Genomic DNA, 25,974 nt, shown 5'->3' on the forward strand with positions numbered 1-25,974 from the left:
TGTGTGTGGCGTAGTGTACATCAGGTTGGTGTGTGGTGTGGTATAGTGTACGTCAGGTTGGTGTGTGTGTGTGTGTGTGTGTGTGTGTGTGGTGTACACTACACCACAAAAAAAACAAAATCCAGCTCACCATACCGACATTCCCAGGAGCTCGGAGCACGGAACCGCTGTGTCAGGGCGTGGACGAACAGGAAAGAGAACACTATACCACACCACACACCAACCTGATGTACACTACGCAACACACACCAATCTGACACACTACGTCAGGTTGGTGTGTGTGGTGTAGTGTATGTCAGGTTGGGGTGTGGTGTAGTGTACGTCAGGAAGGTGTGTGTGGTGTAGTGTAGGAAAGAGAAGGAGATCCAGCTCAAAGAAATAGTGAAAAATCCATAATGTATTTCACTTAAAATATAGTGAAAGGACAAAACATCAGCATATAGTGTGTCAGATTGGTGTGTGTTGCGTAGTGTACATCATTTTGGTGTGTGGTGTGGTATAGTGTATGTCAGGTTGGTGTGTGTGTGTGTGGTGTACACTACACCACACACACCTACCTGACGTACACTACACCACACACCAACCTAACATACACTACACAACCCAACCTGACGTAGTGTCAGGGTGTGTATGGCGTAGTGTACGTCAGTTTGGTGTGGTGTGGTATAGTGTACGTCAGGTGTGTGTGTGTGTGTGGTGAATACTACACCACACACACACCAACCTGACATACACTACATACCTTCCATACACAACATAGTGTCCGCTAACGATTGGAGCTAATTTTTCATTCAAAAAGTGAAATGGCGCACCTTCCTTTCCGAGCTTTGCCGTGCGCCCAAACAGTGGTTTACCCCCACATGTGAGGTATCGGTGTACTCAGGAGATATTGCCCAGCAAATTTTAGCATCCATTTTACCCTGATGCCTATGTGAAAATGAAAAAAATTGAGGCTAAAATAAAAATTTTGTGAAAAAAAAGTACTTTTTCATTTTTATGGATCAATTTGTGAAGCACCTGGGGGTTCAAAGTGCTCAATATGCATCTAGATAAGTTCCTTGGGTGGTCTAGTTTCCAAAATGGGGTCATATGTGGGGGAGCTCCAATGTTTAGGCACACGGCGGCTCTCCAAACGTGACATGGTGTCCGCTAAAGATTGGAGCTATTTTTTCATTCAAAAAGTCAAATGGCGCTCCTTCCCTTCCGAGCCTTAGCATGTGCCCAAACAGTGGTTTACCCCCACATATGAGGTATCGGTGTACTCAGGAGAAATTGCCCAACAAATTTTAGGATCCATTTTATCCTGTTGCCCATGTGAAAATGAAAAAATTGAGGCTAAAAGAATTTTTTTGTGAAAAGAAAGTACTTTTTCATTTTTACGGATCAATTTGTGAAGCACCTGGGGGTACAAAGTGCTCACTATGTATCTAGATAAGTTCCTTGGGGCGTCTAGTTTCCAAAATGGGGTCACTTGTGGGGGAGCTCCAATTTTTAGGCACATGGGGGCTCTCCAAATGTGACATGGTGTCCGCTAAAGAGTGCAGCCAATTTTTCATTCAAAAAGTCAAATGGCGCTCCTTCCCTTCCAAGCCCTGCCGTGCGCCCAAACAGTGGTTTACCCCCACATATGAGGTATCAGCGTACTCAGGACAAATTGGACAACAACTTTCGTGGTTCAGTTTCTCCTTTTACCATTGGGAAAATAAAAAAATTGTTGCTGAAAGATCATTTTTTGTGACTAAAAAGTTAAATGTTCATTTTTTCCTTCCATGTTGTTTCTGCTGCTGTGAAGCACCTGAAGGGTTAATAAACTTCTTGAATGTGGTTTTGAGCACCTTGAGGGGTGCAGTTTTTAGAATGGTGTCACTTTTGGGTATTTTCAGCCATATAGACCCCTCAAACTGACTTCAAATGTGAGGTGGTCCCTAAAAAAATGGTTTTGTAAATTTCGTTGTAAAAATTAGAAATCGCTGGTCAAATTTTAACCCTTATAACTTCCTAGCAAAAAAAAATTTTGTTTCCAAAATTGTGCTGATGTAAAGTAGACATGTGGGAAATGTTATTTATTAACTATTTTGTGTCACATATCTCTAGGGTTTAACAGAATAAAAATTCAAAATTTGAAAATTGCGAAATTTTCAAAATTTTCACCAAATTTCCAATTTTTTCACACATAAACGCAAAAATTATCGACCTAAATTTACCACTAACATGAAGCCCAATATGTCACGAAAAAACAATCTCGGAACCGCTAGGATCCGTTGAAGCGTTCCTGAGTTATTACCTCATAAAGGGACACTGGTCAGAATTGCAAAAAATGGCAAGGTCTTTAAGGTCAAAATAGGCTGGGTCATGAAGGGGTTAAAGGCGAGGTTACAAAAAAAACGTTGAATATGGCATTATCTGTTTCTTATATTTTAATTGCATTTATTGAACAGGATAAATAATAAGATAGTTTTGGGTCATAATAAATGTGAAGATACCAAGTATGTGTTGTTTTTGTGGGGGTTGTTTTTTTCCCACAAATAAACAATTACTTATTTGTTTGTTTTTAAAACTGGGTTTTGCTTTTTATTTTTTCTACTTAAACTTTTTAAAATGTGTTAATTATATTTTTACAATACTTACTAGCTCCACAAGAGACCTTCAACTTGCAGTCATTTGATCACACATGCACTATACTATATATGTAGTGCAATGCATTTTATAAACGAACAAATAGCCTCCGGTATGAATAAGTAGGCTGGTCTACATGGCAGGCATGGACTGTGGGCTGACAGTGGGAGTGATCACACTCTGTCAAACGCCTTACATGCCACTATCGCTATACGCAGTGGCATGTGAAGGGTTAAGTGCTGGGATCGGAGCGCGTTTAGAAGCTTAGCGGTGTATTGCCGCCAAATCCTGCTGCAGATAACACAGGCAAAATTCTATGTCCAAAGTACTTGCAATTAGGATGCAGTGTAGCATATTTATACCGTATTTTTCATTTTAGTTTTGTACTTCCTTTTTAGCCTAGGTACATTGAACATACCGTGTGTGGGTAATAACGGTATGCAGGAAGGGTTGTATTGGTTGTAACCTGCTCTTTGGTGGTCTAGCTGTCAGTCTTACGTTTCTGATGTAAAGCGACAAAGTGGTGAGGAACAGAATTGATAAGTACACTGGTTCTTCTTCCTTTTATAAAATCACTTTTTCTCCTTCCAGGTTCCTGTCGTTTAGGATCTTGGTAGTTGATGCATTCTTTACGAGACTGTTGCCTGACTGACCCATCTACATTGGATAAGGACAGATGCAAGATGGCGAACAGTATACTAAATCTCACCCTGGAGATCATATATCTGCTAACTGGAGAGGTGAGACCTTCTGTGAATGACGTGGAAGGTGGGACGTTGTGGGAAGACATGTACTGACATTTATAAGGGTCTCTCTTTCACACACAGGAGTACACAGTAGTCAAGTCCTCTAGTGGGTGTGTGGCCCCCAGCAATAATGACCAGGAGTTAGAAGAAAGGGGGAAATATCAGAGTCCAGTAATGAAACTTCCACCTAATTCTCTGACATACGACAGTAACAACGCACAGAAGATCCTGGAACTCACCGACAAGATCAAAGAGCTGCTGACTGCCGAGGTGAGAAGTGCGGAGACAATACCCACTAATAATAAGGGAGGGGATGTCAAGGATGACTGTAGGATTGTGTGTGACAGGTGTCTATAAGAAGTCAGGATGTCCCTTTCTCCATGGAGGAGTGGGAGTATTTAGAAGATAAGAAGGATCTGTGCAAGGATGTAAGGATGGAGGACCACCAGACTCTTATATCACCGGGTAAGCAGAGACTTTCATCTTTAAAAAGAACTGTCCATTTTCAGATACCCGTTTAGAGAGATTTGAGTTAAAGGGACTCTGTCACCTGAATTTGGCGGGACTGGTTTTGGGTCATATGGGCGGAGTTTTCAGGTGTTTGATTCACCCTTTCCTTACCCGCTGGCTGCATGCTGGCTGCAATATTGGATTGAAGTTCATTCTCTGTCCTCCATAGTACACGCCTGTGCAAAGCAATCTTGCCTTGTGCAGGCGTGTACTATGGAGGACAGAGAATGAACTTCAATCCAATATTGCAGCCAGCATGCAGCCAGCGGGTAAGGAAAGGGTGAATCAAACACCTGAAAACTCCGCCCATATGACCCAAAACCAGTCCCGCCAAATTCAGGTGACAGGTTCCCTTTAATAGAGGAGGGATCCTCTGTGCAGTATTCTCATCTTTTGAGCCATAGTAAAGAGTGACTGCCTTCTTCGGTCCATTTCTTTCAACTTGAGTAATTTCCTCTTTGGTGCTGCAATGAAATTAAATACTTAAAAAATGTTTCCCATAAAATTTCAACTGGTACATGTGAAAATCAGGTGAGAGGCTTATTAATTATTAGTAATTATCTGTGAACCCTACAACATAGATGAACGCAAGCCCTTCAAAGTGGATCTGTCACTAAATTTCACTATGCAAAGTGCGTACATTTTTAACTAGGTACACCAGTGAAAAGTTTGGGCGCACTTGTGCATGCAGTGGTTTTCCTTGTTCTTATTGGAATGTGCATATTGTAGATTCAGACTTAAGACAGCAAAACTACAATAGACTACACTTGGAAACCGAGTAAAGACACTTGTGTTAAACTTTAGATTTTTCAAAGTTTCCCTCTTGTACTCTTGCAGCCCTACAACTAGTTGGCATTCTCTAAAGCAGCTTCAGGAATCATCTGTGGCTTTACAACAGTCGTGAAGGCATTCCCAACTTTTTTCTGGGACCTCATCACATTTGAAGTGACTTTGAGGGGCATATGTGACACCATTCTAAAGTGCACCCCTCAAGGTGCTCAAAACCACATTCAAGAAGTTCAGGTGCTGCACAGGAATTAAAGCAATGTAAAAGGGAAAAAAAATTCTCACAAAAATGTTGCTTTAGCCCCAAATGTTTCATTTTCTCAAAGGTAACAGGAGAAAATGGACTCAGTTCAAATTTCTTGTGCGATTTCTCCTGATTATGATGAAGCCCCATATGTGGTGGAAAGCTACAGTTTGGGTGCACTCCTTAGCTCCAAGAAGGAGTCACATTTTGGAGCGCAAACTTTGATGGAATAGTCTGCAGGCGCCTAGTCGTATTTGAAAAGCCTTGGAGGTACCAAAACAGCAGAAACCCCCCACAAGTGAAGTGGTTGCTTCCAAAAATCTGAAATGTTAACTTTTCATAGCACAGTACAGATTTCCACTGATTCAATGTCCAGCCCTTATGTTTCTTGGTCCAAACAAGTCTCTTAATATTGTCTGCGGTCCTCAGTGGTTTTGTTTTGCAGCAAATTGACCATAAAGGCCGTCTTCCTGCAGTCTACTCTGGAAAGTTGATGTTGAATTGTTTCCTACTTGATGTCTGTTATCCGAGATGCTGTCATTTTGCAGTTTCTAAAGCTACTAACTGATGAACTTATCCTCTGCAGCAGAGGTAATACTTGGTGGTTTCTTTCATAGCAATACTCTGTTTTTATTACTGCACTTGAAGATACCTTTAAGGTTCTTGCAATTTTCTAGACTGATTTTCATGTCTTAAAGTTCATTACTTTAAAGGGAACCTGTCACTCCCAAAATCGAAGGTGAGCTAAGCCCACCGGCATCAGGGGCTTATCTACAGCATTCTTCTGGAATGCTATAGATAAGCCCCCGATGTATCCTGAAAGATGAGAAAAAGAGGTTAGATTATACTCACCCAGGGGCGTTCTCACTGCGGTCTTGTCAGATGGGTGTCGCGGTCTGGTCCAGCGCCTCCCATCTTCTTACGATAACGTCCTCTTGTTGTCTTCACGCTGCGGCTCCTGCACAGGCGTACTTTGTCTGCCCTGTTGAGGGCAGAGCAAAGTAATGCAGTGCGCAGGCGTCGGGCCTCTCTGACCTTTCCCAGACAAAGTACGCCTACGCTGGAGCCGCAGCATGAAGACAAGAACAGGACGTCATCATAAGATGGGAGGCCCCGGACCGCGATGCTGATCGGACCGCCCGCCCAGGTGAGTATAATATAACCTCTTTTTCTCATCTTTTCGGTTACATCGGGGGCTTATCTATAGCATTCCAGAATGCTGTAGATAAGCCCCTGATGCTGGTGGGCTTATCTCACCTTCGATTTTAGGTATGACAGGTTCCCTTTAATGTCTTGACGTAATGCTATTGTTCTTTGCTTAGTTGAGTGGTTCTTGCTGTGTTCTGGCTGGGAGCAGCTGTGGAATAGGGCTCAGGACCATATGTAACTGTGCACCATCACTTCTTCTGCAAAACACACCTCATGGTCGCAAACACTTTCTGAAGGTCGGTGATCGCGCACATGATTTCTTGACGAAGCATACCTGTTCATGAGCATTCCAGGTGACTATCTGATGAAGCTGCTTGAGAAAATGTCAAGTTTGTAAATTTATCCTCAGAATTACAGGGGGACTTTTGGGAACCTAAGGTTTTATACATTTTAGTTTGTTTCAGATGTATTTCTTTACCCCTTTTATTCATATGTGTACCTTCATGTTTTTTTTTTTGCTGCTTTCAATCTGAGTCTACAATGTGCACATTCCAATAAGAACAAGGAAAACCATTGCATGAACAGAGATGTCCAAATGTTTGACCTGTACCGTATTTTAGACCTGAAGAGGCTGGTGTGCTTGCTTTGAAAATGTCAGACTGGCTGCATAATCTCTTTTGAAAGTTTCACTGTCAAGAGCTTGCACAGTCATCCAGCTGGAATCAATAAATGCTCATTTTAATTTCAAGTTTATAGTCATTCTGATGTGGATTTTATCGGGTCTAAGAAATCTATTTAATGATGTATGTACTTTTGTGTGTAAAATTCAGTGACCGTCACTTTAAGGGATACAGCATTTTTAGAGTCACCCATATACACCTATTATTTGATCAAAGCATATAAAAATGTATTCTGTGAATTGGGGGAAATGTATTGGGCTAGATACAGAAGAAATTCTGGCTTAAAGGGGTTTTCCAATTTCAATTCTAAGGACCATGGGGCACTCATTACTGGTGGAAGAAAGGTGACTCTGGCAGTTAAATAGGAAAGTGTTCTTTACAGTTAGAGCAGTCAGACTGTGGCAAGCCGACCCCAAGAGGTAGCAATGGCAGACAATATAACAGCTTTTAACAAAGGGCTGGATGATTTCGTCCATACACATAACATTGGGGGCTATAGTTAAATTAGTGACAAAATGTATAATCATACATTTTGACACTGAATTATCTATAACCCGCAATGTTATGTGTGCTGAGGAAATCATCCAGCCCTTGTATAAAAGCTGTTATATTGGGTCCCTGGTGCTCCTCAAATGGCTGCCTCTATCCACTAAATTCCTGGCTCCACAAAGCACATCCACGTCTCTGCAGAGGGATATTCATCTCCCTAAAGATCAGAGACCCCGCTTTTGGCTGGATTAGCCATTTATACAAACGGTGCCAGCTGCGAAGATCGGTGGCCTGCGGGCAGGCCTGAAGCCTGTGTGAGGTACTCCCTCCCGACCCCTGGTGGACGCACTAAACTTGGTGCATCTTCCCCCTGGAGTGAGGCGGCTATAAGCCGGGGGTCGGGTTATCTTTCCCCCCCGTGAAGCGTCCAGCAACCCCGACGCTCCTTAGCTGAGGGACCGCGGTCTGGTGACTGGTGGCCGCGGCCGCATTGAAGTGCCTCCCGCCCGCCATATTCTGAGGAGTTTCCCGCCGCTGGCCTACCAATCTGGCGGTGAGCGCGAGACAGGCGAGGAGCCATCACTACTCACCCGTCCGGTCCTGCTCCAGAGTGGCCCCCTGAGGCGGTGTCCGTTCCTGCCTCCTGCCGTGCGGTCCATCGCTGCGGCGGCCGGCGGTGAAAGGGGCTCCCTCTGGCTGACGGGGACGGCGAGAGGAGGACGCTCGCGGTGACCGCCGCTCCCCTGGACTGAGATCGCCTGGCGGTGAGTGTCTGATCTCCTGAAGTGCGCCCTGCCTACCGACCGCTCCACGGGGCTGGTGTGCGGCTGCAGTCGTCCCCTGCCTCCCACTTCCTCTCCCTTGAGGAGAAATAAAGAAATGCGGGCTGAAGGTCCGCAGGCCATTACACCTGCTATCTGGGGCTGAGAGGTGGTCCCTAGCTGTGCCAGGGGAAAACAGAGGAGAATAGAGGGGAAAAGAGGCTATTCCACAAAACAGTCAGAAGGGAATTGTATGAAGAGGAGACACAATTAGAACAATTTATTATCAGAGGCGCTGTCTTGGGACAGGTTTGGGCGCTAAGGAGGCAAATTGTCCCATTTGACTCCCTTCTTTGTGCCTCTCATATAAGACTCCTCCAACCCCCCTGGTGCTGTAAATGTTCCCTCTTGAACTGTGTCTGCAGAAACACACTTGCGGCCAATACTGAGCGCCTGTACAAGCCTGGTCACCAATTTGGTTCTTGGACTGGGGCCCCTTCACCTAAGCCTTCTGGAAACACATTATTATTTTATTTTATTTAGTTTTTCTTTTTTCCTTTTATTCCTTTTTTATTAAGTACCGAGGGTGACACTTGCTGCTCAATCTGCCACACATTTATAGAGAGGAAAACTTCCTCTAAGTGGGCTGCCTATGTCAATCTGCAATAATATAGAGATTCAGTGGTTCTGCTACGCCACCTGGTGGTGACATAAAAAACTTTTAATATATTTCTCTTCCTAATTGAACAACATAGTCAGCCTGATGACAATCTTTTTCTTTACTAAAACTACGACAATGTTCTTCTTATCTCAACTACATTCTCAGATATGCTGATCTAAAAGTAATTCTGGCGCACGGGTGGTGATCTCCTAAGCAAGCGCTATAGTTGGCTAGAATGGTCAAAACTCATAAAGAGCGCTGCAAAACTTCTCTACCTGCCACAACACAAGACAAACAAGGTGATATGGAGAAATTCCTAAAACACAAGACTTCGCTGGCCCGATCAGCTCACAAGACCTCTCGCCTCAACACCAAATCAGACAATCATGCCGATGATTTAGATTCTAGCGATGAGGCCTCGGGAAGTGACACCACTCAAATAGAATCTGGAGGAATCTCAAAATCTTTCCTCAAAAAGGCATTAATCCAAGCAATGAAACCACTGATTGCTGAGGTCTCTGGCCTACGAGAAGATATACAACATATAGGCAATAGGGTCGAATCCCTAGAAACCACTCAGTCTTCTCTTATAAGCCACTCTAACAAAATAAAGGACCACCTGGACTTTCACAAATCCCAACTAAACATGGCATCCCTAGCTATAGAGGATCAAGAAAATCGGAGTCGCCGAAAAAACATAAGAATCAAGGGGATTCCCGAAAGCGTCTCCAATGAAATACTCGAAAAATCAACTAGAGAAATATTTGCTTCACTACTGCCTCAGGACCGATGTGATCAGATGGTCATCGAGAGGATTCACCGCTCGCTCAGGCCCAAACCTAAACCCACGGATCCCCCAAGGGATGTGATATGTGGTCTCCTAAGTTACTTGGATACCTCTGCAATTCTAAATGCCTCCAGAGATAATAAAAACTTAACCTACGAGGGTTCATCAATCCAGCTATACCAGGACCTAGCTCCTTCGACTCTCGCCAAACGCAGGGTCTTGAAACCTCTCCTTGACACGCTACGGGCAAATAAAATTATATATAAATGGTTATTTCCTTTTGGTCTTGCCGTACATGGTGGAGGAAAACAAGCCATAATTCGTCACCCAGATGACCTCGCTAAAGTTTGGTCCACGTTTGACATTGATGCAGTAGATGTCCCTTCTTGGCTGCCTTTGGACATGACACTCAATGTCCCCCCGGATCTTAACCCTTTGCCGGATCATGGCGAATGGTCCCCAGCCAAAAGGTCTGCTTCTCCGAGACGAGGCAAGTCTGGAACTAAAAAGAAACCACCCCCTTGAGTCACTTAGGTGATGCTACTCCTTGCCTTTGATAGACAGATCAACCTGATCTCTTCGGTTTGACTGGTTCGGGTATTGCTTAAAACTCGTTAGGTCAACGGAATTTTTCTTTCTTTCACGTTGCCTTTATTACAAATGTTATTGGTAGCAAATGATTATATCTTGTTTACCACTTGTGCGCCTGCAATGGACTGTCCTGTCTGTTTGGGAGGATGTTTGTGGCCCCAGCCTCTGCCACAGACGGGATTTCTCTTTGTTTTGTGTTAAACTTTTTTCTCAAAAATGTTCTTATTGCATTTTTAGTTATGTTTGTTCAGTACATGTACACAGATGTTACTCTAATTTCATTCATAACCCATGTCTGGTAGCGCCTCGGAATCAGCCACTGTGGTAGTGGCGTCATATAATGTGAAGGGCATGAGCTCACCAAGGAAAAGAGGGCAATTGCTGAGATTCCTGAAATCTAAAAACTCTAGTATTGCATTTTTGCAGGAAACCCATTTCAAAAAAGATAGAACCCCGGATATGTCAAGAACACAATTCCCTACATGGTATCATAGCACTGGCACCACAGCCTCGAGAGGAGTCAGTATAGCCTTTAAAAGAAATGTCCCTTTTGTCTTAAAAGATACCCTCTCAGATGCTGATGGGAGATACATAATGTTAAAAGGGCTATTAGCCAACACGAAGGTTACATTCTGTAACATTTATTCCCCAAACCAAAACCAAATTAGTTGGCTATGCCAGGTATTAAATACCCTTAGACTATTTAAAGAAGGGATTATAATATTAGGAGGGGATTTCAATGTCACTTTTAACCGAGCAATAGATTCTTCATCAGGGAAATCTTCTATACCACAAAAAGCACTAAGAAAATTACATATCAATCTACAATCTTTAAATCTAATTGACCCATGGAGAACATTATACCCAACAACCAAAGACTTCACTTTCTTCTCCTCACCTCATAATATTTATCACAGACTAGACTATCTCTTAACCCAATCTTGCCACCTTCAACTAGTGAAATCTGCAAAAATAGATGTCATTTCCCTCTCGGATCATGCCCCGATTTTCCTAGAGATGAACATTAAGTCACTTCCTCTTACTTCTTTTACCTGGACACTAAATGAGACCCTTCTTGGTACTAGCTCCTATGTGACTAGATTCTCTACTTCCATCAACCTCTTTTTTAAGGAAAACTGTCTTCCGGGCTCTCCCATGCCTTTGGTTTGGGAGACACACAAAGCGGTCCTGAGAGGGGAGTTCATAGCCTTAGGCTCATATCTAAAAAAAGAACGGTCCAAAGAGGTATTGGCCATTCTGCACCAGATCAACTCTGTGGAAAAGATGCATAAACGCTCTCAGACAAATAAAGCTCAGACTGAACTCATCTCACTCAGAAGATCCTTAAAAGATCTTCTGAACATACATTCCGCTAAGATATACATGAGAAGCCAACAGAAGTTTTACCTTCATGGAAATAGAGGGAGCATACTCATGACTTCTCTTCTGAGAAAACGTAACGGACGTACTTTTATCACGCAGTTGAGGGGTGCGAATGGTCCAATTATTTCTGAGACTAAAGACATTGCTAAAGAATTCAAACACTTTTACGAGAAACTTTATAATCTGGAGGTTACAGAGGACATGGGTGAGCCCGGGGCAGCCTTGGAAAAAATAGATACATTCCTTTCCTCTCTGAGACTCCCCTCACTGTCAGTAGACGACATCTCTTGCTTAACAGCCCCAATTACCCCTGAAGAGGTATTGGAGATTCTATCCAGTATCCCCAATGGGAAGGCTCCAGGTCCTGATGGCCTTCCCATCACCTACTATAAGAAATTAATAAAACCCCTGCTACCCCATATAGTTACATTATTCATTTCTTTTTTGATGGGACAATCCCCCCCGAAACAAGCTCTAGAAGCTTTTATCACAGTTTTACCAAAAGAGGGTAAGGATCCCAATCTTTGCTCTAGCTATAGGCCTATTTCTCTTCTCAATGCTGATATGAAATTACGGGCTAAACGTTTGGCGACTAGACTAGGCAACATACTCCCCAGAATAATTCACTCGGACCAGGCGGGTTTTGTACGTGGAAGGGAGGGCAGGGACAATTCGGCTAAAGCTCTTCAATCTATTATGTACGCTAGAAGGCGGAATTTGCCGCTTACTCTACTGTCTACCGATGCCGAGAAGGCATTTGATAGGGTGAGCTGGAGATACATGGAGAGGACCCTACATAAGTTTGGCTTCCCCCCTCAGTTTATTGCAGCGGTCTTCTCCCTGTACTCCTTTCCCACTGCCAGAGTCCGGGTGAATGGGGTTTTATCCGATGTCTTTAATATTAACAACGGCACCAGGCAGGGATGCCCCCTGTCCCCTTCTCTGTTTGTATTAGTTATCGAAACTCTCATACAGAGAATTAGACAGGAAATTCAGATTCAGGGATTGCAGATAGGTAGATTGGAGATAAAAACATTGGCATTTGCGGATGACCTACTCTTCCTGGTTTCTAATCCTCTCGAGGCATTCCCTATTATACTTAATACACTTAATCACTTCGGCAAACTTTCTAATTTCAAAATTAATAATACCAAATCGGAAGCCCTTAATATCACCCTATCGGCCCCCCAACTTGCCACTCTACGAAAACTAACCCCCTTCTCCTGGTCCACATCCTCTATAAAGTACTTGGGTATCTGGATCACTAGGGACCCTATGGACTTATTTAGATCTAATTTTTCCCCTCTAATAAAAAAACTAGAAGCACTAATGAAATCATATAATCTTCCCACTTTATCATGGATAGGACGTATCAACGTATTTAAAGCTTACCTTATGCCTATCCTATTGTATTCTATGAGTATGGTGCCCATACTTCTTCCCCTTACATTCTTTAAAAATATAAGGTCCTTAATAATTAAATTTGTATGGAGAAATAAGCCAGCTAGGCTACCCTTTAAATTGTTAACATGTCCCACTTCTTATGGAGGTTTAGGATTACCTGACCCCTATACATATTATAAAGCGATACATCTAAGTAGATGGCTGAGAATAGTAATTGGTATTGAGAGGGGTACGCTGGACATGCTGGATGTGGCTTTCCTGGATAGTGGGGGAATACCACTCTTATGGTCACGCTCGAAACCAACGGCTTCATTGGGTTTGGATGACATAACTTTAGCTACCCTCCATGTTAAGCGGTCAGTTTTAAATGATCTTCCACCGGATTCACTCCCATCATCCTTGACCCCTATTGCAGTCATTCCATATCTAGTTGATCCTGATTTCAAAGACTCATATAATTTTATGGTCAAAGCTCCCTAGGGATTCCCTCTCTAGCCTCTATGAAGGGAAAATTTTTAAGAACAGTATTTGGCCTGGCAACGCCACGGAGTCTCCAAAAAATTTCTTGCAGGAACTTCACACTAAGCGTATTCTTACGGAATTTAGAGTGAGGTTCCCACAGAAGTCAAATTGGTCATGGTTGGACCTTATGCTCAAAACGGGTACAACTAGATATAAAACTATATCTCGCTCGTACCACCAACTTGTTACTCCCTCTCAACCCTTTAAACCATCATTTGTTTATTCCTGGGAATCTGAACTTAACTTTAACTTCTCAGATGACCAGATCTCAAAGATGTTGAAGTCTGCCAGGGGGTTTTCTCGATGCATCCTGCTGCAGGAAAATGCATATAAAATATTAACCAGATGGCATTTGACGCCGGTCAAACTCCAACATTTAGGCCTAGCGGACTCTGACTTGTGCTGGCATTGTCAGGTCGCCCAGGGGAACCATGCACACATATTCTGGGAGTGCGGAGGGATCAGGGATTTCTGGGGGGAGGTAAATTCGACACTTAAAAAGTTAAAATTAATTAAAACTGACCTACTGGCGGTTGAGGCCGTCCTCTCGTGCCCGACAAACAATTTTAAACCCACTAGGCACGGCCTTCTATCCTTGATGCTCAGTGCCGCAAAACACTTAATAACCACCCACTGGAAGAGTGTATCCCCTCCAACACTAGGTGAATGGTTCAAGAAAATTGACCACATTTATAGAATGGAGGAACTATCGAGCTGGGAGACGCATGCCCATGATCGCTTTGTCCTGAACTGGCTTCCTTGGAGAAATTTTCGTTCCGTTGCTCCTTAACATTGCAACTTATGTTTTCTTAATACCGAGAATTCATGCTACCATACTGTTTGCTTTATGAGTGCTATAACCATGTGTACTGAAACTGTTATGTTCACTGTTTCCCCTCCCCTTTTCCCCATTTCCCCTCCTCTAACCTCTACTCCGCAGGTCAACCCCCCCCCCCCCCGACCCCTCCTCCCCTCCCCCTCCCCTTCCTTTCCCTTTCCTCTCCTACCATTCCCCAAAGTTTGTGGTCCGGAGTCGCTTATAGCCATTGTTATAGCAGTTAAAATTTATTTACTTGCCTTAACATTACTTGCATGTAACGTCTCTGACCTTTATGTTAAATAAAGAATTTATAAAAAAAAAAAAAGCTGTTATATTGTCGGCCATTACTACCTCTTGGGGTTGGCATTCCACAGTCTGACTGCTCTAACTGTAAAGACCCCTTTCCTATATAGCTGCTGGAATCGCCTTTCTTCCACTCGTAATGAGAGCCCCTGGCCTTAGTATGGTCTTTGGATGGAATAAGTCATGTGCCAGTCCTCTGTAGTGGCCATACATGTATTTATACATATACAGACATGGCCAAATGTTTGGCACCCTTGAAATTATCCCAGAAAATGATTACAATTACACATACTTTGCTATTCACGTGTTTATTTCCTTTGTGTGTATTGGAACAGCACAAAAAAAGAGAGGAAGAAAAGACAAATTTTACAAAATTGTTGGCACCCTCAACTTAATATTTGGCTACACACGCTTTGGAATGAATAACTGCAATCAGTCGTTTCCTATAACCATCTTCTTACACCTCACTATTGGAATTTTGGACCACTCTTCTTTTGCAAACTGCTCAAGGTCTCGTATATGAAGGGTGCCTTGTCCCAACAGTAATTTTAATCCCTTAAGGACCAGGGATATTTCCGTTTCCATTTTTTTGCTCCCCTTCTTCCCACGGCAATAACTTTTTTTTTTATATAGTTTTCCATCAATATGGCCATGTCAGGGCTTGTTTTTTTGCGGGACGAGTTGTGCTTTTGAATGGCACCATTGATTTTACATATAGTGTGCTGGAAACGGGAAAAAATCTAAATTCGGTGAAATTGCAAAAAAAAGTGCAATTCCACAATTGTTGTTTGGATTTTTTTTTTAACCATGTTCACTAAATGCTAAAACTGACCCGCCTTTATGATTCTCCAGATCATTACAAGTTCACAGACACCAAACATGTCTAGGTACTTTTTTATTTAACTCCTTAACGACCGCCGATACGCCTTTTAACGGCGGCCGCTAAGGGTACTTAAACCACAGCGCCGTTAATTAACGGCGCTGTGGAAAAAGTAAATAGCGCCCCCCAGAGTCGGATTTTCTCCGGGGTCTCGGCTGCCGGGGGTAGCCGAGACCCCAGAGAACATGATTCGGGTTTTTTTTTACCGACCCCGCATTTGCGATCGCTGGTAATTAACCGTTTACCGGCGATCACAAAAAAAACCAAAACGCGATTTCTTTTTAATTTCTCTGTCCTCCGATGTGATCGCACATCAGAGGACAGAGAAATGGGGTCCCAGGTAGCCCCCCAATACTTACCTATCTCCCCCGTGGCTCCCGAAGGGCGCCGCCATCTTCAAAATGGCGGGCGCATGCGCAGTGCGCCCGCCGGCCGGCACCGGGAGAATCTTTGGGGTCTCGGCTGCCGGGGGTAGCCGAGACCCCAAAGAACATGATCGGGATCGGTTTTACTGACCCCTGTTTTGCTATCGCCGGTAATTAACTGTTTACCGGCGACCGCAAAAAAAAAGTGTAATTCTCTGTCCTCTGATGTGATCGCACATCAGAGGACAGAGAAATAGGGGGATTCGGGGACCCTATCATACTCACCGGTGTCCCTGGGTCCTCCTGCTGCTCCTCCTGGCTGCCGGGGAAAAGAAAATGGCGGGCGCATGCGCAGTGCATGGCAGGAGAAGAGCAGTTGGGGCTAGGGCTAGGGTTAGGGTTCGGGCTAAATTTAGGGTTAGGGTTGGGGCTAAATTCAGGGTTAGGGTTGGGGCTAAATTTAGGGTTAGGGTTGTGGCTTAATTTAGGGTTAGGCTTCTTTCACACTTATGTCGGTACGGGGCCGTCGCAATGCGTCGGCCCGACATACCGACGCACGTTGTGAAAATTGTGCACAACGTGGGCAGCGGATGAAGTTTTTCAACGCATCCGCTGCCCAATCTATGTCCTGGGGAGGAGGGGGCGGAGTTACGGCCACGCATGCGCGGTCAGAAATGGCGGACGCGACGTACAAAAAAAGTTACATTGAACGTTTTTTATGCCGATGGTCCGCCAAAACTGATCCAGTGCACGACAGACGCGACGTGTGGCCATCCGTCGCGGTCCGTCGGCAATACAAGTCTATGGGCAAAAAACGCATCCTGCGGGCACATTTGCAGGATCCGTTTTTTGTCCAAAACGATGGATTGCGACGGATGCCAAACGACGCAAGTGTGAAAGTAGCCTTAGGGTTAGTGTTGGGGCTAAAGTTAGGGCTAGGGTTGGGGCTAAAGTTAGGGTTAGGGTTTGGATTAGGGTTGGTATTAGGGTTACGCTTGGGATTAGGGATAGGTTTGGGATTAGGGTTAAGTTTAGGGTTGTGATTAGGGGTGTATTGGGATTAGGGTTAGGTTTGAGGTTAGGGTTGAGATTAGGATTAGGGGTGTGTTGGATTTAGGTTTTTGATTAGGGTTATGGTTAGGGTTGACATTAGGGTTGTTTTGGGGTAAGGGTTGTGATTATCGTTAGGGTTAGTGATTAGGATTATGGATCGGGTTGGGATTAGGGTTAGGGGTGTGTTGGGGTTAGGGTTCTAGTTAGAATTGGGGGGTTTCCACTGTTTAGGTACATCAGGGGGTCTCCAAACACGACAGCCAATTTTGCGCTCAAAAAGTCAAATGGTGCTCCCTCCCTTCTGAGCTCTGCCGTGCGCCCAAACAGTGAGTTACCCCCACATATGGGGCATCAGCGTACTCGGGATAAATTGGACAACAACTTTTTGGGTCCAATTTCTCCTGTTACCCTTGTGAAAAGCTACAAAATCTTTTTTGTGGGAAAAAAAAATATTTTTTTATTTTCACGACTCTGCATTCTAAACTTCTGTGAAGCACTTGGGCATTCAAAGTTCTCACCACACATCTATATAAGTTCCTTGGGGGGTCTAGTTTCCAAAACGGGGTCACTTGTGGGGGGTTACTACTGTTTAGGTACATCAGGGGCTCTGCAAACGCAACATAATGCCCGCAGACCATTCTATCAAAGTCTGCATTCCAAAACGGCGCTCCTTCCTTCCGAGCTCTGCCGTGCGCCCAAACAGTGGTTTACTCCCACCTATGGGGTACCAGCATACTCAGGACAAATTGGACAACAACTTTTGGGGTCCGATTTCTCTTGTTACCCTTGTGAAAATAAAAACTTGGGGGCTAAAAAATCTTTTTTGTGGAAAAAAAAATATTTTTTATTTTCACGACTCTGCATTCTAAACTTCTGTGAAGCACTTGGGCATTCAAAGTTCTCACCACACATCTAGATAAGTTCCATGGGGGGTCTAGTTTCCAAAATGGTGTCACTTGTGGGGGGTTTCCACTGTTTAGGCACATCAGGGGCTCTCCAAACGCAACATGGCGTCCGATCTCAATTCCAGACAATTCTACATTGAAAAAGTAAAACGGCACTCCTTCTCTTCCAAGCTCTGCGGTGCGCCCTAACAGTGGTTTACCCCCACATATTGGGTATCGACGTACTCAAGAGAAACTGCACTACAACTTTTGTGGTCTAATTTCTCCTGTTACCCTTGTGAAAATAAAAATTTGGGGGCAAAAAGATCATTTTTGTAGAAAAAATGCGATTTATTTTCACGGCTCAACGTTATAAACTTCTGTGAAGCTCTTGGGGGTTCAAAGTGCTCACCACACATCTAGATAAGTTCCTTAAGGGGTCTAGTTTACAAAATGGTGTCACTTGTGGGGGTTTCCACTGTTTAGGCACATCAGGGGCTCTCTAAACGCGACATGGCGTCCGATCTCAATTCCAGCCAATTCTGCATTGAAAAAGTCAAATGGTGCTCCTTCACTTCCAAGTTCTGCTGTGCGCCCAAACGGTGGTTTACCCCCACATATGGGGTATTGGCGTATTCAGGAGAAATTGCATAACAAAATTTATGGTTACATTTCTGTTTTTACACTTGTGAAAATAAAAAAAAATGGTTCTGAATTAAAATATTTGCAAAAAAAAGTTAAATGTTCATTTTTTCCTTCCACATTGTTTCAGTTTCTGTGAAGCACGTAAAGGGTTAATAAACTTCTTGAATGTGGTTTTGAGAACCTTGAGTGGTGTAGTTTTTAGAATGGTGTCACACTTCGTTATTTTCTATCATATAGACCCCTCAAAATGACTTCAAATGTGATGTGGTCCCTAAAAAAAAAAAAAAAGGTGTTGTAAAAATGAGAAATTGCTGGTCAACTTTTAACCCTTATAACTCCCTAACAAAAAAAAATGTTGTTTCCAAAATTGTGCTGATGTAAAGTAGACATGTGGGAAATGTTATTTATTAACTATTTTTCTTGACATATCTCTCTGATTTAAGGGCATAAAAATACAAAGTTTGAAAATTGCAAAATTTTAAAAATTTTCGCCATATTTCCATTTTTTTCATAAATAATCGCAAATAATATCGAAGAAATGTTACCACTAACATGAAGTAGAATATGTCACGAAAAAACAATCTCAGAATCATCCGGATCCGTTGAAGCGTTCCAGAGTTATAACCTCATAAAGTGACAGTGGTCAGAATTGCAAAAATTGGCTCGGTCATTAAGTACCAAATTGGCTCTGTCACTAAGGGGTTAAAGTTTGTAGAAAAAAAAAAAAAACGTTGACATTTTCCGAGACAGGTAGCGTCTCCATTTTTCGGTATCTTTGGCCGGGTGAGGGCTTATTTTTTGCCCGTCAATCTGACGTTTTTATTTACACCATTTTGGTGTGGATATGATCCTTTGATCGTCCGTGAATTCACTCTATTGCAATGTTGCAGCGACAAAAAAAAAAAACGTAATTCTGGCGTTTCAATTTTTTTTTTTTTTTTTTGCTACATCGTCTACCGATTTGGATTCATTCTTTCTGTATACTGATAGATCAGGCGATTCTGAATTCGACGATACCAAATATGTGTAGATTTGATTTTTTTTTTTTTTATTGTTTTATTTTGAATGGAGGGGTGAATTGAACTTTTATATTTTTTTTAATATTTTGAAAAACTTTTTTTTACTTTTTACTTGCTTCAATAGTCTCCATGGGAGACTAGAAGCAGCACTTGTCCGATTGCTTGTGCCAGCACTTTTGACCATGACTGTAAATAAGATCTCCTCTGGGATTGTCTTTTTTCTAAGCTAAACAAGGCCAACGTTTCCAACCTCTCATCATATGAGGCATTTCATCCCTACTAGTAAAGTAATCTAGTTGCCCGCCTTTGAAAGGGTAAAAATGTAAAAAAAAATTATGAATCGTGACACATTTAGCAAACTTTGAGTGTCTAGTCTAAGTTTTAGTAAATCTTCCCCATTGTGCATGTTTCCTATAGATGGATCCAGTAGGCAAAATAAACGGAAGAGATGTCCCCAGCCTCTCTACTGTCCAGAGGAAAAGCAAATACAACAGGTAATTGGAACACGTTTCACAATATAGTCTATTAATAGAGGAGACTTTTGGGACAAAGACAAATATATTAATTTAATGCAAAAGAAGCAGATGACTATCTCACCACTGCTATGTATAGCGAAAACTAGAACCGTAATGACAGGCAACCCATTGGTCCTTCGTGATCATGTCATGAGCCAGTGGTCGCATATAATGATGTGCCCCCCTGCCGGCGTGCTGTAAATGTCTGTCAGAGATTGACAGCGGCATTTAACAGGTTAACAGCTGCATATTAGAGGGAGATGATGGCTGATTATCACAGCCAACATCTGCTGGGAAAGATGTGGGCTTAGCTTGTCAGCCAGCATATGTTGTAACTGAAGGTTATATATCGGGATGGGGTTAAAGACGTTGGACCTATACTTGCATAATGAATAGTGATGAGAGAGTATGCTCATTGCTGGGGTTTTCCCGAGCACGCTCGGGTGACCTCCGAGTATTTTTTAGTGTTCGGAGATTTCGTTTTCATCACAGCAGCTGAATGATTTACAGGTATTAGCGAGGCTGGGTACATGTGGGGGTTGCCTGGTTGCTAGGGAATCCCCACATGTAATCAAGCTGGCTAATAGCTGTAAATCATTCAGCTGCTGTGATGAAAACTTAATCTCCGATCAGTCATAAATACTCGGAGGTCACCCGAGCAACGAGTATACTCGCTCATCACTAATAATGAAACCTATCTTAATGGCCAATATGAGATTCAACAGCAGCTGGTTGTAAGCAAAGTATTGGAGTATAAACGGTTTAGTGGCCACTGCTCAGTACTACAGTTTCTCTCATTCACTTAAATGGGAAATCGGTCATAAACGTACAGTGGGAAAAATAAGTATTTGATACATTGCCGATTTTTCAAGTTTTCCCACCTACAAAGAATGGAGAGGTCTGTAATTTTTATTGTAGGTACACTTCAACTGTGAGAGACAGGATCTAAAAATAAAAAACAATAAATCACATTTTATGATTTTCAAATAATTAAATTGCATTTTATTGCATGAAATAAGTATTTGATCACCTACCAACCAGCAAGAATTCTGTCTCTCACAGTCCTGTTAGTTTTCTTTAAGAAGCTCTCCTACTCTGCAGTCATTACCTGTACTAGTTGCACCTGTTTGAACTTATTGCCTGTATATAAGACACCTGTCAACACAATCGATCACACGCCAACCTCTCCACCATGGCCAAGACCAAAGAGCTGTCTAGTGACAACAGGGACAAATTTGTAGACCTGCAGAAGGCTGGGATGGGCTTCAGGATAATAGGCAAGCAGCATGGTGAGAAGGCAACAACTGTTGGCACAATTATTAGAAAATGGAAGAAACACAAGATGACTGTCAATCTTCCTCAGTCTGGGGCTCCATGCAAGGTCTCACCTTGTGGGGTAAGGATGATTCTGAGAAAGTTCAGGAATCGTCCCAGAACTACACAGGAAGACCTGGTCACTGACGTTGAGAACTGGGACTATAATCAGTGGTTACGGTGCAGTAGTGAGCAGCACTAAAGAACCTTTTATCTACCTATATATAGGGTCAACAGAGTTGTACTTGTATATGCACAGCCAAGAAAGATGTGTGCTTTTCCTATTGCATATCTATATCATTACCTGCCATTTTTACAGCACTGTCTTTGTTCTTTAATATTTAAAAAAAATGAGTCTGTGTCTTCAAGGTCAGAGCTTGCTTTGTCCTTAGGAGTTTGGATTATACGAAGACTTTTCTCATTGAATTCTTGATCTTCTTTTGTTTTCCACTAAAATTCTTCACTGGTGTTTTGAGTTGCACATTGTTTTACCCGATGACATAGGCTAAAGATCAGACAGATATTAAAGTCGAAGTTGTTGTAATAGAAGAAGAGAAATATGTTCCGTGTGGTCAGCAATGTAACGAGGAGAAAAGTCTTACAGATATCAGCCCAGGTGAGTGGGAGAGACAGAACAAGTGAAAAAGGAAAGCTTTAAATGTGTTACACAAACTTAATTTTTTTTACTTTTTACCATTTAATGTACAGTTTAAGTACTTTTATAATTTGATTGTACTTTTCCAGACACAACTATACTAAATTTACTTTTGAATGTGGAAAAGTGGCTAATTAAACCTTTTTTAAAAAAAATGGTATGTTTTCATTTTTAACTTATATATTTTTTTTTTAACCCCTTTCCGAAACTGGTACGTTCTGGCGATTGTGTGCACATGAGCTTTGCACGCATGATAGGCTTCAGGAGCTCGACTTAAGTGATTGCCGAGCTCCTGCTGTAACAGCCAGGGTCAGTGCTTGCATCGCCCTTGGCTGTTTAACACTCTCTAAATGTTACAATCAGTAGCAATCACAGCATTTAGCTTGTTGAAAACCGACTGGCACCCCCACAACATGATCGCGATGACTCTATGGTTGCCATGACTGCAGGAGGTTAAATAATGACCTCCTGATCTGCCAACTATGGTGCCGCATGCCAAAACCAAGTTCTAAAAGGCTTTTTGTCAGTGTAAGACTGACCGGTCTAATGCATTGCAATTCATTAGACCAGTGATGAGATTAATAAAAGTTAAAGACCCATAGAAGGGCCAAATAAAAAAGTACAAACCTTTTTTTAAAAAAATTGAAAAATATTTACACCCCCCCCCCCCACAACATCAAGAATTAGAAAAAAATTATTATGCCAATAAATAATAATAAAAATGTATGCAATAACAAAAATGCACACATATTTGGTATCACCTTGTCCAGAATGACCCGCTCTATAAAACTATCACACTAGTTAAGCCCTTCAGTGAACATTGTAAAAAAAAAAAAAAAAAGTTTTCATCATACCGCCCAAAAAAAGTGGAATAAAACGCGATATCAATAACTAAAATAAAAATAGTATATCTGAAAAGGTTGTCTCGTCCAGCAAAAAAACAAGGCCCAGCTCTCTGATTACGGAGATGGAATTTTTTTTTCTACATAGTGGTTTTTATTGTGTAAAAGCAGCAAAGCATAAAAACTTTACAGCGATTACCACATTTATAATCATACTAACCGGAAGAACTAGGCTGTCTTATCACTTTTACCAAAACAGAAAAATGAAACAAAATCTGAAAAAGAATTCTGGAATTGCTGTTTTTTTGTTCATATGCTGTCTCCCAAAAATCAGAATAGAAAGCGATCAAAGAATATGTGCTTGAAAATGGTACCAATAAAAACATAAATTCATCCCTCAAAAAATAGGCTTTCACATGACTGTCAGCAGAAATATAGACAAATTATAGCTCTCAAAATAAGGAAAATGCAAAAACTTTTTTTTTTTTTTGTAAAATGTTTTTTTTTTTTTTTTTCCGTTTGTGATATTAGCTAAGCATTAAAAAGCGATATAAATTTGGTATCGCTCACCCTAGGAATAAATCCATCTATTCACTTAAACTGTACAGGGAAAGGCGCAAAAAATAAATAAAACCAATTCTTCCCCTGCTGCTGATTTGTTCATTCTGCCTCCCAAACATTGCAGTAAGGCTCCGCACACATTTATCCTGCGCTGCAAGCTGAGTTCTTACATTGGGGTTTCCGTGTAAATATCTGAAATACGTGATTCAGATGGAACCCCCGACCAGAGAGGCCCTATAGTGAAGCAAATGGAGAGAATTGGGACTCTGTCTATGATCCGGCGGTGCATAAAAGGCTAGGTGTGTATAAAAGCGCAGTCGGGTCACAGTTTTGTGCACTTCTGAAAAGATGGACTCCACTGAACAGAGGCCAGACTGAGTCCAGAGTAACTCTGCTGCCTCATTATAGTGAATGGATCCCTGGGAGGTTTCATGTGAATCACGTAATTTGGAGATTTAGATGGAAACCACAAAGTAAGTGCACTAAGTGCTTCCCAATAAAAGCTTCAACTCAGTCCACAAAAAAAGCGCATACCCCACTCAGGTCGTTCGTCTGTCAATGGAAATCTAGGGGACTTCCACGTTACTGGTGGCACAAAGACAATGGAAAAGCACTATGGCTCCTCGTCCCCAAAAATTAAATCAGGCAAATTCTGCACTCCCAAATCCATATGTTTCCCCTCCCTTCTCATCCCCAATGTTCCTAAACCACACTTGACATCCACATGTTTGGCATTTCTGTAGCAATAATAGCTTGCTTAAGTCACGATTGCATGTCTCCAGAAGCATGATCTGGGCACAATGTATGGGCACTATAACTTACTACACCTGTAGATAAATTCCCAGAGGTGGTGTAATGTCCTAATGGGGTCACTCTGCTCTTCTTGCACTTAGGGGCTCTGCATATGGAGTCTGCAAATTATTCTAGGAAAATTTGGTCTTCAAGAGTGTAGCTCTCCTTCCCTCCTGGGTAGTGCCATGTATAGCAGTAATTGGCTGACACATTTTGGTGCCATTTTTACCCATTTTCCCATTGTGAAAATGTAAAATCTGGGGCTAACACAAAATTTTTGTGGTAATGTAATTATTTTTTCTTCACTGCCCAATGGTATAAAACTCTGTGACACACCTGTGGTGTCAATATACGGTAAACACTGCACCCAGAGATAAATTGATTGAGAGGTATAGTTTGTAAAATGGGGTAACATATGGGAGGTTCTGCCAATGTGACATTGCACCCGCAAACCATAACAGGAAAATCTACATTATAATGTGGTGCTCCTTCCCATCTGAGCTTTCCACTATACTGGAAAAGTAGTTACTGATTACATGTAGGGTATTGGCACGATCGAGATAAATTGCACAACAAACTGTGAGGTCCATTTTTCCTATTGGCTCTTTTTAAAAATTAAAAACAACACTTTAGTGGTAAAATATAAATTATTAATTCTTCACTGCCCAATGATATAAAATTCTGTGAGGCACATGTAGTGTTAACATGCTCACTGCACCCCTATATTAAGTCATTGAGCGGTGTCTTTTGTAAAGTGAGGTCACTAAAAGAGGAGTTCTGTTTTTCTGGCATGTTAGGGGCACTGCCAATGTTACATGGCAACCTCAAACCGTTCTAGCAAAATCTGAACTCTCCTTCTCTTCTGAGCTATGCCTCAAAAGTATTTTTGACCACAAATCTACTACTGTACAATTCGTTGTGACATTTCTCCTATTTTTTTTTTCTCCTATTAGCCCTTTTGAAAATTAAATACTTGTGGCCAAAGCAACATTTTAGTGATAATTTTTCATTTACTCACCCAATGTTACACAATTCTGTAAATCGCCTGATGTTAAAAATGCTCACTACTCCCCTAGATGAATTCAACAAGATGTGTAGTTTCCAAACTGGAGTCACTTGTGGAGGTTTCTTCTGTTCTGGCATGTCAAGCGCTCCTCAAATGTGACATGGCATCCATTATCTATTGCAGACAAAATTGAGCTTCAGAATTCAAATAGTCCTCTCTTGCTTCTGAGCCCTACCGTGTGCCCAAACAGTAGTTTTCCCCCACATTTGGGGCATTGTTCTACTCAGGAAAAATTGCACGACAAATTGTGTGGTCCAATTACTCCTACTTCTCTTGTGAAAATGAAAGATTTGGGACTAAAACAACATGGCATCCACAATATATTCCAGAAAAAATTGCGCTCCAGAATTCAAATGGGTCTCCTTCCCTTTTGAGCCCTAACAGTAGCTTTCACCAAATATGGGTCATCTGTGTCCTCAGGAGAAATTGCTCAACAATTTTTTGGTCCATTTTCTTCTGTTACCCTTGGGAAAATGGAAATTGTGGGGCTATAGCAACATTTTTTTTGTTTTAAAAATATTTTTTTCATTTTTATGGTTCAATGTTCTAAAATTCTGTGAAGCACTTGTGGATTCAAGGTGCTTACTACACCTCCAGATAAATTCATGGAGGGGTGTTGTTTCCAACATGGGGTCACTTATGGACAGTTTCCACTGTTCAGACCCATTAGGGGCTCTGTAAATGTGATCTGACGTTTGCTATCTATTCCAGACAGTTTTGCTCTCTAAAAGTCAATTGATGCTCTTTCCTTTCCAAGCCCTGCCTTGCCCTAAAACGGTAGTTTTCCATCACATATGGCATATCACAGTACGCAGGACAAATTGCATAGCACACTTTGGGGTCCATTTTCTCATGTTACCCTTGTGAAAATGAAAAATTTTGGGCTAAAGCAACACTTGCTTTAATTCTTGTGAAGCATCTAATGCAGGGG

The 25,974-nt window shown here is 42.1% G+C and overlaps 1 protein-coding gene across 4 annotated transcripts in view; it reads left to right on the top strand.

Annotated features, from left to right (window-relative positions):
* The window catches only part of LOC138667089 (oocyte zinc finger protein XlCOF7.1-like), a 51,998-nt gene that overhangs the window by 13,729 nt on the left and 12,295 nt on the right, over window positions 1-25,974 (top strand). For all 4 annotated transcript variants that reach the window (XM_069755385.1, XM_069755388.1, XM_069755386.1 and 1 more), the window contains 5 exons: window positions 3,208-3,356; window positions 3,444-3,632; window positions 3,710-3,827; window positions 19,716-19,792; window positions 21,632-21,743. In XM_069755385.1, the coding sequence (XP_069611486.1) occupies window positions 3,237-3,356; window positions 3,444-3,632; window positions 3,710-3,827; window positions 19,716-19,792; window positions 21,632-21,743 (616 nt within the window). In that variant the 5' untranslated portion in view covers window positions 3,208-3,236. The remainder of the gene's footprint in view (window positions 1-3,207; window positions 3,357-3,443; window positions 3,633-3,709; window positions 3,828-19,715; window positions 19,793-21,631; window positions 21,744-25,974) is intronic.

The sequence above is a fragment of the Ranitomeya imitator genome, chromosome 2 (assembly GCF_032444005.1).
Source record: "Ranitomeya imitator isolate aRanImi1 chromosome 2, aRanImi1.pri, whole genome shotgun sequence".
Lineage (NCBI taxonomy): Eukaryota > Metazoa > Chordata > Amphibia > Anura > Dendrobatidae > Ranitomeya > Ranitomeya imitator.